At 46.9% G+C, this 15,578-nt stretch overlaps 1 protein-coding gene and 1 long non-coding RNA gene across 2 annotated transcripts in view; one reads left to right on the top strand and one right to left on the bottom strand.

Annotated features, from left to right (window-relative positions):
• Nucleotides 1-15,578, bottom strand: part of LOC114510883 (zinc finger protein 420-like) — a 297,564-nt gene that overhangs the window by 9,058 nt on the left and 272,928 nt on the right. Inside the window, exon 5 of the mRNA XM_036013538.1 lies at nucleotides 5,583-5,769. Coding sequence (XP_035869431.1) covers nucleotides 5,583-5,769 — 187 coding nt within the window. The remainder of the gene's footprint in view (nucleotides 1-5,582; nucleotides 5,770-15,578) is intronic.
• LOC118497813 lies at nucleotides 9,983-11,289 on the top strand. The gene is made up of 2 exons (XR_004900339.1): nucleotides 9,983-10,612; nucleotides 10,918-11,289. It is a non-coding gene; the product is annotated as an uncharacterized LOC118497813 (long non-coding RNA).

Here is a 15,578-nt window from a genome sequence, read left to right as displayed (position 1 = left end):
GGGCCTGAATAGACACTTCTCCCTAGAGGACATGAACATGACCAACAAACCAATGAAAGATACTCAACATCACTATTCACAAGAAAACTACAACTTCAAACCGCATTCAGATATCATCTCACACCTGTCAGATGGAAGCTCCCATAACAGAACAACTAGTCAACGCCATCATGACAGCTCAGAGCAAGGGCAGCTGTAGCGGACATCCTGGCGCTGGAAAGGGTGGTCTGTGGTTGGGTTGTTAGGGGGATATTCCAGTTAGGGGCAGGTGGGTCAAGATCTGAGGCTTAAAAGGCAGCTGAGCACTGAGGACCTTATGCCATGACCCTCCCTGTGCAGGAACTGAATGTGGCTCAGAAGCTTGTTGGATGACGAGAGGACATGATGACCACAATGTCATCAACACAGCAGTAAAGACACCTGTCACTCACTGGGTGTTCCTCAGAGCCAGGTTTTAGTCTAAGTCATGTTACCAGTTCAGTTTCATGTTGAGTTCCTGTGTGGAAGTGCCTACACTCAGTACCACAGGATGGAACCTGATTCGGAACAGGGATATTGCAGGTGTATTGAGTTAGATGAGGTCACACTGGCAAAGGGTGGCCCCTAAGGCCATAGGACTGATATCCTTATAAAAAGGAGAAATTTGGACACAGAGACATGCACACAGGGACACATCATGTGTGAATGAGGTTATAGTGATATGAGGCCCTGGACCAGCAGAAGCTGGGAGTCATGCTGGGAATAGACCTTTCTCTGGTGCCCTCAGAGGGGGCAGTGTCCTGCTGAGGCCTGAACTTCAACTTCCACACCCCAGAACTGTGGGAAAACTGATTCCTGTTGTTCAAGCCTCCCTTTCTCTGGTGCTTGTTAGGGCAGCCCCTCACTCAAGCAGAGTAATATATCTGTCATGGACCATGAACCACGGTTCACCCTCCCTAAGAGGAGGCCTCACCTGCGGGCCAATCCCTCTATGCTCCAAGTACCTGCCAGGGACTCTGGGCTCATCTTGGCTGCCTCTGTCTTGGGACCACAACCACATGATGAGGGAGCATTATGGGGGCGGTCAGTGGTTCACAGACTGGGCTTGGGAGCCTGCAATGAAATTCTGCCTCTGTCCCCAACCCCCTCAGCTGTGTTTCATCACACAACTGTCTTAAACTTTCTGAGCCCCTTAGTTCAATGGACCTCCTAGTAACAATACCCCACTCTGTAGCTGCTATGAGGTTAAATGAGGTCACATGTCTGTGATTCCACAGTGTGGTATGGCTGCAGGAAGACCTCAGAAACGTCAATTATTGCTCTTTTCATTTAATTAGTAGGACATTTCATATATCTTTTTTTATATATTCCTTATCATTAATACCTATTTTACATTATTCTTTTTGATTCTTTGCTCCATTCATCCTTTGGTAAGGAAAAGGGAAAAATTTCTTTCTTTTGTAATCCTTTTCTGTATATTTACTGACTTGAGGGATAGAAACAGGGAGAAAGTGAAACATCAATGTGACAGAGAAACATCAATCAACTGCCTCCTAAACACACCCTCACCAGGGATCGAATCTGCAACCTTTTGGTTCACAGGATGATACTCCAACAAGGTTGTTGCCCTTACCCAGCCAGGGCAATAATTTCTTTTTTTTTTAAACCACTTAATTAAGTATGATTGGTATACTAAATGCTGCATATTATAGAGGTATAGAATTTGATAAATTTGGAAGTATTTCATTGGCCAAAAAGTCTGATATATTTTTTCTGTATACTGGATATAATAGTGCTTAGTTGTCCTTATCTTCATTGGAAACAATTTTGTTAGATTTATTGTAACAGCTGTCATATTAGCGTGCATTATCAGCATGCATTTATAAAAATCTTATAAAAATTAGTGATTTTTGTGCAGCCATTTCATAGTGAAGATAGAAGAAAATATATAACATTTCTGATGTATTTTGTTTGATTATTATGAGAGGTATAAATAAAACTAAAATGCAAAAGATTTGTGCAGTATATGGAGAATATGCTATGACTGATCTAATGTGTCATAAGTGGTTGGCAAAGTGTCTTGGTACTATTGACATTTTGGCAAAATAATTCTTTGCTCAGGTGTTGTCTTATGCATTGGAAGATGTTTAGCAGCACCCCTGGCCTCTACCCACTGGAAGCCAATAGCAGGAGATAGCTGACATACTCAAAATATCCAAATCAATAAAGTTATTGGTGAAAATGAAAAATTTGTCTTTTACTTTATCACCTCCTAAAGTTTCCTCTAGCCCCACTTTATTGTGGTACTTATTTCATTTTAATGTTTTACATATATATCTCTTGGAGGAAATCTTCCCGAAGTCTTCCCAACTGAATGAACTCACTTAATGAAATTTTTACCAAGCAGAGTGTATGCACCAAGCCCAGGCTGGGACAGGTTGAAAACCAGAAGGTCCTGGGCATCTGGGAGCCCACGCTGTACATCAACGGTGTGGAGGTGAGAATTGGGCCTGCCTCAGAAAAGTGGGGAGATTCCCCTAGAAATGGGAATTCTGCCCTGGCTAGTGTGGCTCAGTGGACTGAGTGCTGGCCTGCAACCAAAGTGTTGTCAGTTCAATTCCCAGTCAGGGAACATGCCTGGGTTGCAGACCAGGTCAAGCCCCTGGGTCGGGGGCATGCAAGAGGCAATCACACATTGATGTTTCTCTCCGTCTTTCTCCCTCCCTTCCCCTCTCTCTAAAAATAAATAAGTAAAATACATTTTTAAAAAATTTTTTAAAAAAGACATGGGGTCCCTCCATGTGCACCAAAGCCCTCTGAGTGCTCTGTGGACACATGTCTGAGGCCTCGCCTTCTAGAGCTCCATCTGTTATGGATTCTTGTCTAATGGCACAAACCACTTCCACAAGGAAAAACCTCACCCAGTTCCATATAGCTGAAATTAGGCTCTATTTTTTTAATCCTCACCCCAGGGTATATTTATTGATTTTACAGTATGAGGAAGGCAGGGTCAGAGAGAGAGAGAGAGTGTGTGATCTGTTTGCCTCATGCATGTGCCCCAACCAGAGATCAAACCCAGAACATTTTGGTATAAAGGACAATGCACTAACCAACTGAGCCTCAAGCCAGGTCAGGCTCTATTTTTTAGAAAAATCAGAATATAATTAGACTAAATGAGAATAAGAAAAAGAAATTGAACCCCTAAACCCCAACCACACAAAAATGACAACCATGAGGAAATTCTAAACAATGTTGGTGAAGGAGGAAACCAAGGCAACCATCATAGAGAAGGTAACAGTGGAGACATCATGGTGCAAGACACGTTGGAAAACAGTCAGATCATTCCCTAAATATACTGTTATCAAATGATCCATTAATTTCAACTACTACACCCAGAGAAATAAGAACCTCAAACAAAAACTGTACATGAATGTTCACAGCAGCATTGTTAATGCTGTTAAAGTGGAAACAACCCAAGTGTACACCACCTGATAAATGTGTACACACAGGGTCTACCTGTATAGTGGAATAGTATACAGCCATGAAAAGAAACTCTTACTACAACATAGAGGAACAATAGAAACATGATGCTCAGGGGAAAGAGCCAGATACAAAAACCACATGTTGTGTGATTCCACTGATAAGAAATGTCCAACCCTCACAGAGTGATTCAGCTGACTGAAACTTTGTACAACCAAAGGTTGAGGGTGTGGTCCACAGTTTGGGCACATATGGGAGGCAACAAATCGATGTTTCTCTTCCTTTCTTTCTCCCTCCATTCGCTTCTCTCTAAAAATAAATAAAATCTTAAAACAATAAAAACCTTCCAGAATACTAAGATTCCTGAGGACTGGCAAAGCACAGAATAATTTGCCCATATACATAAATGGCAAATAAACATTTTCTACAAAACAAGCCTCACTAATGCCACAAATGATGCTACTCAGGAAGACATGACATCAGTTGCCACCAATGACGAGGATAGCTTATACCACTTGTTATTAATATTCAGTAAGCAAAATAAGCACCCAACAAACTGCAATGTGAAATACTGGCAGCCCCTGCTGCACAGTGGCTTGAGAATAAACTGTCCTAACTCATAATTATGAACAGTTCTGAAAGGCCTTAAAAATACCCACCTCAAGGTTCCTATGCAAGGAATCGCCAGCAAAGAAATCATAAAGCCCAGGCTGGTGTGGCTCAGTGGACTGAGCCCTGGCCTGTGAACCAAAAACTCTCCTGTTTGATTCCCAGTCAGGGCACAAGCCTGGGTTGCAGGCCAGGCCCCCAGTTGGGGGTAAACAAGAGGCAACCCATTGATGTTTGTCTTGCACATCCATGCTTCTCTTCCTCTATTTCTCCCTCCTTCCCCTCTCCCTAAAATATAAATAAAATCTTTATACAGTTGCTCCACCCTCCATAATTAAAAAAAAAAAAGAAAAAGCCATACTGACCATACTGGCTGGTATGGCTCAGTGGATTGTGCTGGCCTGAGAACCAAAAGTCACCAGGTTCAATTCCCAGTCAGGGCACATGCTTGTGTTTTGGGTCAGGTCCCCAGTAGGGGCGTGCAAGATGCGACCACACATTGATGTTTTTCTACCTCTCTTCCTCCTTTCCTTTGCCTCTCTAAAAATAAATAAAATCTTTTTAAAAAATCTATTAAAAAGTAAAAGAAAATAAAGAAAAAAAACAAAACAAAAAATCCATACACAATGTAGGGAAAAGATTTATACAAGCATGGGCAGGTGGCTCAGTTGGTTGGAGCATCATCCAGTACATCAAATGTTGTGGGTTTCATCCAGAGTTAGGAAGTGTGCAGGAGGCAACTAATTGATGTTTCTCTCTCACATCTATGATTCTAACTCTCTTCTTCTCTCCTTAAAACTCAGTGAACACTTCATCTGGTGATGATAAAAAAAGATTCACTCCCAAATATGTATATATGTATATAAAGTATTTATTTGAGAGACAGAGAGAGAAAGAGATGTCATTCCACATATTGTTAAATTCATTGCTTCTCATATGTACCCTGACTATGGATCAAACTCACAACTTTGGCATACCAAGATGCTCCTCTCACAAACTTAGCTACTACATCTGTATGTTTTTATTATAAAGTATTTGTTCCATAGAATGAAATTTAGAAAAAAATACCACAAATAGCCCCCCACTAAAACATCATAAAACATGTCCACAACCAGAGACATTCATGGGTCCCTCACCACAGACGTCTTCCACCCATCCCTATCCAGTCCCCTAGCATTCAGTGCCGCCTGCCCACTTCTGAAGGTCCCTCACAAAGCACGTCCTGCCCGGAGCCTCTGCCACATTTTATCAAATTTATTTAAGCCACCACTTCCCAGGTGCCCACTGGTGTCTCCTGAGAGCCTCCAGGGTAGGACAGGTCACTCCCAAGCTATTCTGTTCCCTGTGGTAGAAACCGCCAGTGTCAAGACAGGGCTCTCTCAACTCAGGGTGGACACAACCCCAGAAGACCTGTACATGAGCCTGGCCCCTGAGGGGTTTGGACTTGCAAAGGGTCATCACTGTCCAGAAGCCTGACCCTAAGGAAGGAGGGTTGAAAGGGTGACATGACTCACCAGGGCCTTCGTGGTCAGTGGCTGGGTGGCCATCCTTCCAGTGCCCATGGTGACCAGTGGACGAGGGTGCTGTGTAAGGGGAAGAAAGAGAAAGGCACAGTGAGAGACCAGGTCAAGGCCTGACCCATAGTGCAGACAGAACACACCGACACCCACTAGAAGACAATCAGACAGGGACACACACACACATTAATAGTAAATGCATGTGGGAGGCCTATCCATCCAAGGCACTGGACAAACATCTCTGATTTAATCCTCCTCACACCCTACACAGTAGGGGCTATTTCCACTCACCCCATTTCACAGATGAAGAAACTGAGGCCCACAAGATAAGAAATGTGTCCAAGAAGGTAAAGGGTGGGATTAGGGTTGAGCTGAGTATGTCAGGGTCCATGTGCTTCCTGCACACGTCACACCCACACATTGACGCTCCCCCAACACACACCATGGACACACAGCTACTCCCACAGCCTGGAGGGAGGAACAGGCACCCTCAGCCTCTGCCCTGGGTCTGAGTGCTGGCTCCGACCCAGAAGACATCCTAACACCAAAACACCCTCCAGATCTCCTGGGGTTACTGTGAGGCTCACTAATCAAACACATGTACAGAGCCTGGAGCCATGTGACTGCACTGGTGGGAGCATCATCCTGAACTCAAAAGGTCAGGGTCAATCCCAGGTGGTGGCCTGGTCCTTGGTTGTAGGTTTCATTCCTGATCACAGGTTAGGGTGCCAGTGGGAGGCAACTGATCAATGCTTCTCTCTCTCTATCTCCTTCTCTAAAAATCAACAAATACATAACCATATAAATGATGTTTACTGTAGCACTGTTCCTAGACCCAAATAGCAACCTACCAATGAACCAACCAAACCTGTATATATGGATAAATGCCAGGTATCCACCTCAAATTCCAGGTCGCCTCCCAGAAGCAGGAGTTATGTTATATCCCTGTGTGCAGTGACTTCATGATTTTTTACACAGAATTCTTATAAATGTATTCCGTGTGGACAGTTTCTGTCTCATATCCCTGCTCCACAAGGGCAACAACACAGGCTGCTATTGCAGGACCAGGAAGCCCCCAAAGCCAACTTACCCAGGAGGTACAGTGGGACCAGGGACCCTGACATCTGCATGAGCCCTTGATAATATCATCATCTTTTTAATATTGTAAGAGAAAACGTGAATCGTATTGAGTCTGGACTATTTTTGTCGTAGCAATACAATAATAATTCTAAATTTTTCCATTTAAAAGGATGCCATGAAGGCACAGAGGCCATGCACATCCATGGGGGTTGTGCATGGGGGTTGTGACTTCTGAACCCAGCGTGGCATAAAATCTGTATCTGCAGAGCCAGGTGTGGCGGCTGCTCCAGTAACTCCCCCTCTATCCAAGGTCTCTGGCATTTCCTTCTGCCCATTGTTTCTAAGGGGAAACAAAGATTTGCCATCTATGGGGTGGTGAGTGTCGGAGCTCTGAAACAGAGAACCTGGGCGTGATTCACTTAAAGTCTCTGAGCTTCTGTTTCCCTACCTGCACAATCGGGAAGGTGAGGGTCCCTATCTGTTACCCGCAGGCTATAAAATGCCCAGAACAATACCCTGTGCACTCAACACACACTCCCTGAACAAACCCACCCAGGTCAGCATGAGGTAGGGGTCTTTGACCCTCTTTCTTAGCCCTACTCCTTGCTACCACACACGTCCTGCCCTCTCAGGGACAGAGGAGGCTCTGAGGACAGAAGAGGCTCTGATGGGCTCTGGGGCGCACAGGCAGGCAGCTCCACCAGGCCGCCTGTCCAGGAGGACCGTCTTCCCCACGCTCTCTGGTGGGCACCCCCGACGCACCCACTCACACACGTCAGCCATGCCCAGAGACAGAGGTGCAGCAGCACACAGGGGAAGGCTGGGACAGGAGAGACACCCACACCCACAGACACACTCACACCAGACACACAGGCCCACGGGATGAGACAAGACACAGGTGGACACCTGGATGCGCGCTCACCCAGGGATACCGCAGATGGAAACAAAAGCAGGCACGCACACAGTCTTGGACACGGAGGGACTCCGGAGAGACCAAGGCAGGCAGCCGACACACACACACAAGCAAAGGCGAGGCACAGGAGGCCACCCGGACACATAGGGGGCAAACACCGAGACACACGGCGCAACACACCCTCACACCCACTCACACTGCCACAGGCATCACCCGCGCCTGCAAGACTCCGCCCTGATCCGCATCTACCACTCGCGTCACCTCACGCCCCTGCAGATCAGCTTCCGGACACGCTTGGCTACCTCAGGAAAGTGAAGGGCCGCCACTAGAGCCCCCTTCACAATGCGCCTGCGCGGGCCGTACAACTACACTTCCCAGAAGCCCGCGCGCCATCCTCCTGTAAGTTGCAGCTTCCCTCAGAGCGAGGGACCCGGAGAGGACCAGAGAAAGGGAAATGAAGGCCAAGGCTTCACCTCCCAGAAGCCCTCGGGGCACTGGGGTCAAGAAATCACGCAGGGGGTCTGGCGCACCAGGGGGGAAGGGAACTGAGCGGAGAGGGTTTCCCAGCAGAGTGGGCGGAAGGCGACAGAGCTCGTTGGGGGCCTGGCGGGAGTGAGGTCGGGGAGGGGCTGGGGGCCAGGGACCGGAGGAGACGGAAAGAGAGGTGTACGGAGATGGGGTTCTGACCCGGGGCAGAGCGAGCTGGAGAGGGGGAAGGGGGAGGGAAATTGCAGAAAAGCCGCGGTGTGGGTAGAGGAGGGAAAAGACGCTGTAGCCCCTCCGCAGACATCCTGCGTCCACACAGAAGGATTGTAACCAGAAAAGAAGTACCGGCCCCTCGCGTTAAGTGCCAGCTCTTTTTCAGGGCGTGTTACTGTTACAGGACCAAAGGGGTCGGTTCCGCTGCCCGTCGCCCCCAATAGGCAAGTTCTAGAGGCAGAGGCTGGTGAGAAAGGAAAGAGGGTTTTCATTCAGATGCTCAAAGCCCAGCCCCTCCGGAAAACTGGAGGGAAAGCCCAGCCGTCCTTCGCCAGACCACTTGAGAAGGCAGCTTCCAGAGGTGCTGTTCCCATTCAAAGTGCTGCCTTTTAGAAATAGCAGGTGTCGCTGAGCAGGCGGCTCAGCTCGCTCCCAGCCACTGTCAGGTTTCAGGTTCTGTCTTAGAACCCGCAGGCCCCGACGTCAGCCAGGCCACTTCCAGGGCCACAAGATCCTGCCAATTCACCAGGTAGAACGTTCTCCAGGTGAGCAAGAGAACGGCCCCTCTTTACCCTGCGTTTATATTAGTTTGTGATGTGGGACGGGCCGAATAGCATTTACTCCCAAATTTCCGTCGTGCTGGGGATCTGGCGGTTTACCCAACACCAGTCACTTGTTTTCCCCAGGGTAGACTGACAAGCTAGTCTTCATTCCTGCACCTCCCTGGCGCCGATTTCTGCCTTTGTGTGCCTGTCTTCCCTGGTCCGGCCCACAGTAAGATACCAGTAGGAGATAAGAGGACTTTTCCCCTATCCAATCATCTTGCTATCATTGCGTCTATTCAGTGCAATACTTCCTTCCCTCAGCTGATTTCTTGACCAGGGTAGGTTATCTTCTTCAGGACAGCATTCTCCAAGTTCTTGCAGGAGCTCGGTTACCAAGGAAATGTGGCCCCAACTGCCGCCTTGCCATCACCCAGAGCACATGGAGATCTACTCAGGTGGCCCCTCCTGTTTCTGCCCTTGCCTTCTCCTAGTGGTCTGGCCTATGATTTGCACCATTTAGATGTACAAAGGCATTTCATCCTAGCAAACAAACTACTTTCCAGATGAGGACAGTGATACACACAAGGGGGGTCAGAGGAGGGGAAAGTTGGGGCACTTGGGTGGGAAAGCCTGGAGCCCTTTTACATGATCAACTACAAAGCGAAGTGTAAAAGCATTTGCTGAATGTTCCCATGACAAGAAAAAAATGCAAACTGCAGCCACGTTAGGTGTTAATGACTTCTCTTTATTTCTTTTTTAATCCTCACCATAATACCTGTAATGATTTTAGAGAGGAAGGGAGAGAGAGAAATCGACATGAGAAAATTGAACTGTTGTGACTCACAACTTTTTGGTGCACGGGAGGATGCTCCATCTGAGTGAGCCACCAGGCCAGGGCAGAGCCCTCTTTCAGATAGACCAGTACATTTACACAATGGAATACTATACTCTGCATCAGAAAGAAAGAAGGAACTCCTACCCTTAGAGAGAGCATGAATGGAACTGGAGGGTATTATGCTAAGTGAAAGAAGCTTGGCAGTGAAAGACAAATACCATACGACCTCACCTGTAAGTGGAACCTAATCAACAAAACAAACAGGCCAGCAAAATAGAACAAGAGACAGGGCAATAAAGGACAAACTGGAGGAAGGAAGGAATGGGATAATGAGGGAAATAAGGGGAAGGGTCAAGTAAAGGAACATGTATAAAGGAAGCATGGACAAAGACAACCAGGGTGGGGGTCCATAGGGCAGGGGAGAGAAATGGGGGGAAATGAGGACAACTGTAACTGAACAACAATTAAGAACAACAACAACAAAAAAGATTTGAGCCAGGCTGACTGAGCTGTTCCTGTTACTGGACCCTTTCTCCATAGACCAGTCTTCCCACTCAACTTTTTCAGAAAACCTGTCCAGGGAGCTGATTCACACCAGTGGAACTGTGCCTGATTAAATCTTAGGCAGAAAGCACAGCTCTGTCTACCTCTGACTTCTTCAAAGAACCAATCCTCCTGCGAAAGAGCCCTGCTGTTACCTGGATACAAAGCTCTCCAGGCCATGGACAGTGTGAGATGTAAGCAGATGAGGGCCAAAACCGCACAGTCATTTTTAAGAGGCAGTTTTGTCTTTCAGGATAACAACCTGACTGAAATTATTAACACGGAAATTCAAAAAATATATCTGTGGGAAATTAGTACCCCCCAAAACGAAAAACAAAATACAGACATGCAAGGATTCCAGATTATGATGTCCTTGGTTTGGGGAAATTGCCGCAGGGCTTTGAAGGGATATGTGAGTTATTGGCAAGGTTCGAGTATTTACGTTGTGGAGGGGGGTCAAACAAGGATATTGTGTAATTATAAGAATGCAACATGGCTATGTTTTATGCTAACTTTAATTATAGAAGTCATATTTGAGTGGTGTTTGTTTTTTCAGAATAACAAGAAGCCTTGCAATTTAAAATTTCTTAAAATTCCTTGCTTTCTCATATGATCCATTATGAGTATTGTATTCTGTGTTTGTTATTTTGATATCATCTTAATGTGTGAAGAGACATGCCAGTCACCACTTGTTAGGGTTGGCCTTGTATTATGCAGGTTTTAGATGGTGCAAGCTCTTCATGAATGAGCTCCTGGAATAAAAATCCAGCTACCCTAGAATGGATGACTAAATGGATGGATATGTTTGTTCTTCCCAAAGATCTGTTCACCAGGGAAACCACAGCTGCCCCCATCAATCAAGACACAGGCATTTATAAAACACCCCACAATGTGCTGAATATTGCAAGAGACACTTGAAGCATGTCCCCTCCCCCTAAGAGGATAATTTCCACTCCTCTCTAAGGGACAGGAAGCCTTCAGTGTCTGGTTTGAGCTTTTGATCACTTAGACCCACTGACCTCTGGCTCTGCCCTGGTTTTCAAAAGGAGTTGTTGGCCCAGTGGATTTTGATATTCCAAATTCTCTAAAGAAATTGGAACTTGTTATGTTCAAAATCTTTTTTTATTAGTGTTTCTCTTGCCTTCTGTAACTTGGTCTCCATGATGGCAGGGATTTTTTAAAATTATAGTTTTTTAAATTATTCATGCTATTACAGTTGTCCCAATTATTTCCACTTTGGCCCCCTCTTTACAGAGCCCCCCCTTCCCACAGCCAGTCCCCACACTGTTGTTCATGTCCATGGGTGATGGGGGAATGTATTTTATAATATACTGCTGAGTCTGCACCTCTTAGGAGTATTCTAGGCACATAACAGATATATTTTTAAGGCTTTATTTATTTTAGAGGGTAAAGGAGAGAAAAAGAGAAAAGAAGCATCGTCTTGTAAGAGAAACATCAATTGGTTGCCTCTTGCATACCGCCAACTGGGGCCCTGGCCCACAACCCAGGCATGTGCCCAGAACAGGAATCAAACTGGTGATATTTCAGTTTGCAGGCCGATGCTCAACCCACTGAGCCACACCAGCCAGGGTAACCAGATGTGCCATGATTTTTTCCCTGAAGGATTAAATGGATAAAGTGTGATGCTTGTAAATGAAAAATATTCCAATGACTTAAGGTGAACAACTCTTTATATTGAAAACTAAACTGAGTGAGCTGAATCAAGTCCTTCTGTTGTCTGGGTGCAGCCCATGGTCTGCCCAGCTGAGTCACCCACGATCATGGAATCCCTGTTGAGTAAGACCCTGCAGGGAGACCACGCCATGGGCGGGGGACCTGTTGTTCCCTCCACTGGGCCATAGCAGTGGCCCAGAAGGCAGGACTGTGTGGCACCAAGTAGACTCCTGTAAGTTTCACCCCACAAGGAGAAGAATCTACTTCGCTTCTTAATTTTTTTTTTAAAGATTTTACTTATTTATTTTTAGAGAGGGAAGGGAGGGAGACAGAGAAACATCAATGTGCGCTTGCTGGGGGTCATGGCCTGCAACCCAGGAATGTACCCTGGCTGGGAATCGAACCTGGGACATTCTGGTTCCGAGCCCGCACTCAATCTACTGAGCTATGCCAGCCAGGGCTCGCTTCTTAATATTTTTATTTAACAGAGTGTAAGCGATTTTTTTGTCCCACTCATTGAAGAATTCATTGTTTGTTTTTTTCTCATGAACCCCGACAAGAGAACAAACTCTCAGCCTTGGCAGATCCAGGCAATGCTTCACCAACGGAAACACCTGGCTTCGGGCCAGGTGGGTAAGCACACCGTCTCAGTCTGTCCCACTGCGGCACTTCAGTAGACTAGCAATTATACAGAAGTGCAAGCCTGTCTACTGATCACCACAGGCTCACACCCTTTTGGTGATGCTCAGGAGGGTGCAAGCTGACAGGGCCCAGGGCAGGGGTTTCAGGGGCCTCAGTCAGCAGCCGTGTACCATGTCCACAGAAGCATCTCAAAGAATTAACAACCTATACAAAAGTAGTAACTAACTACCCCCTTATTAATAAGTGCTTTATGTATTATTTTATTGTAAATAGAGCACCATTCTTGTATCATTTTCTATTTATTATTGGTAAAAATCACTATCACCATCAGTAATGAAATACTAAGTAAAATATGACTAAGGCTGTGGGTGAGGCATAGACTGGGGAATGCCCCCACAGGACTAAGGCACTGTTTTTCACCAGTCCAGCCTGCGGGGTGAGGGGGGGCCACATTCTGTGATATGAGAGAATTTTCTGCTGTAACTGAAACCGTCCTGTAGGGAGGGGGTCCACAAGGTTGGGTTTCTGCAGCGGGGACCTCTTCCCCAATCTCCTTGCTGAGAGTCTAGGCTCTGCCACCTGCTCCGTCCATTCCCAAGCCAGGAATGCAGGGCTGGAACAGGGAGGCAGGCAGTGGCCTCAAACCTTGGACAGGCCTTCTGAGTTCTTGGGTTCCTGAGGAGTATTTGCATCCCCTTCTGCCAAGCATTCATTTTCACAGGACAACCTGTACCTGTACCTTTTGCACCTGATGAGTGTTTAAAATGACATTAGTCTCCCTTGAAGTTTTTTTTTTTTTAATTAACAGACCACTATGCAAAACTATGGCATCTGATGCAATTATTGCTACTACTGAATGCTGAGGAAAAATTTTCTTCCCTACATGAACTACCTGGCACCTTCTACTGTTGCAGGGAAACTGGGGCCTGGGTGTGGGGAAAACGAGGACACCCACAGATGTGACAACCTGACATCTGGGCTAGATCCAGTTGTGTGACACCACAAAGTGACAGTGTCCCCATGGTGCCCACCTTCCCTTCTCCTCCTCCTCATTTAACTATCAAGAAGGTGGAGACCAGAGACACTGACTGTGTTGTCCAAGCTCCTACAAGTTTATTGGATCTGGGTCTGCCACAGAACCCCTGGCCACACTCCCAGATACCAGACCTGTAGGGGGGCTTGCTTTCCACACACAACTGCCAAAGCTACAAAAGCAGCTTGTGTGCATGGTGTGGCCTGTCCCTAGTGGCCACATTCCTTAGACACGTCAGGGCAGGACTTCTCTTGAGTCCTACCTGTCAGCCCCAATGTCATTTCTGGTAGTGGCCCATGGGCTCAGGATGTGCCCACCAGTTGTGGATTTTGAGAACTGAGGACACCCTCCCCCACTATAGGTGCATCCTGTTATGGTGTTGTGTGAGGTTGAAGTTCCTGATGAAGTTTTTTCCACACTGGCCACTCTTGTAAGGCTTCTTTCCCCTGTGGGTCCTCCAGTGGAGGGTGAGAAATTCCTGACAAAGACCTTGTCGCACTGGCTGCCACTGCAGGGCTTCTGGCTGGTGTGGCTGGTCTGGTGTGCCTGCAGAGACGAGCTCTTCTGGAAGATGAGCACTCCTAGGGCTTCTTCCCAGTGTGCACACACCTGTGCTGCAAAAGTGGAGTTCCTGCCAAAGTCCCCACCCACTGAGTTTTAAGGTGTGCATGGTGTGCACATGCTAGTGCTCCATGAGATGGAGCTGTGACTGAAGGCTTTGCGCCAGTCCATGTAGGCACATGGCTTCTCCTCAGTGTGCACACACTGCCAGATGGTGAGGCACAACTGCTGGATGAACTGCGTCCCACATGTGGCACGCGGGAAGGGCTTCTCCCTGTGTGGCTGACTTGGTGCTTCTTCAGGCACAAGTCATAGCCGTAAGCTGGATGCACTCTACACATTCAAAGGGCTTTTTCTCTGTGTAGAGTTTGGAGGGAGGACAAATGTTGAAGTACCTGAGTTCTTCCCACGTGTGCTGAATGTGTGTATACCTGTCCCTCTCGGGCTTTCCCATCTCGCAGGAGCCAGCAAGTGGCTTTGGTGTTCTCGTGCCTTAAATTCACCATATTCGGGGTCTAACACTTAGGACATGTCCAACTGCCTGAGACAGCCCTGCTGAGTCCCCATTCCTTCACAGGCACCACTCAGGGAACCATTCCTTCTAGATACTTCCGTTACCACACCAAAGGATGGTTGGTCTTCCTAAACTTCCTCGTATGGGTGTGATTCTTCTCCATCAGGACTAGTCTCCAAGTCTGAGGGGAGGGGAAAGAGATGAGGACACACATGTAGTTAACAAAGCTGGGAGGGAGGACCTTCCCAAGACACTAGAAGGCACATCCTGAGAGCAGGGACACTTGTCTTCTGTATAGTAACTGGGAATGTCACCTCTCCAGAGTGCCTGAGAGGTGACAATCCATAAGGACACATTCCCTTCCAGGCAGCTCTTTCAAAGAAACTTGGGTCAAAAAACACTCTCCCCATAAAATTTCATGCCATGGGGGACGTTTCTTGGGTAAATGAGCATCCAAGATTACAGATGAGACATCACTGAATCTCCTGATGATGCTGGTGGGAATGTGTGTGTGGTGGGGGGATGGACAAATGTAATTTCCCGATAGTATTTCTCCCTGGTCATGGGAGACAAGCAAACCCCAAGGAAAACTGTTTTGACAATAGGATGTGGCCATTCCCAAGCCAGGAATCCAGGGCTGCGAGGATCAGGTGGACTAGGGTAGGTTGCTGGGTTCTGAGGGTTCCTGTGGGGTATTTGTGCTCCCTCCCCCCAATCACTGACACTCATTTGAAGAGGACAACCAGTCCCAGCATCCTTTGCTCCTGCAACTGTTTAAAATGATGTAGGTCTCATTTAATTAAAAGTTTTATTTGCAAATAATTTTTAGTGGACCACTATGAGAAACTTTGATATATGAAGCAACTACTGTTATTTCATAATCCCACCCCCTAAATTTTCTTCTTCTCATGAACCACCTGGTATCTTCTACAGCTTGAGTTGGAGGCACTCCAG

The sequence above is a fragment of the Phyllostomus discolor genome, chromosome 12, assembly GCF_004126475.2.
Source record: "Phyllostomus discolor isolate MPI-MPIP mPhyDis1 chromosome 12, mPhyDis1.pri.v3, whole genome shotgun sequence".
NCBI lineage: Eukaryota > Metazoa > Chordata > Mammalia > Chiroptera > Phyllostomidae > Phyllostomus > Phyllostomus discolor.
This window is presented reverse-complemented; position numbering and strand designations above follow the sequence as displayed.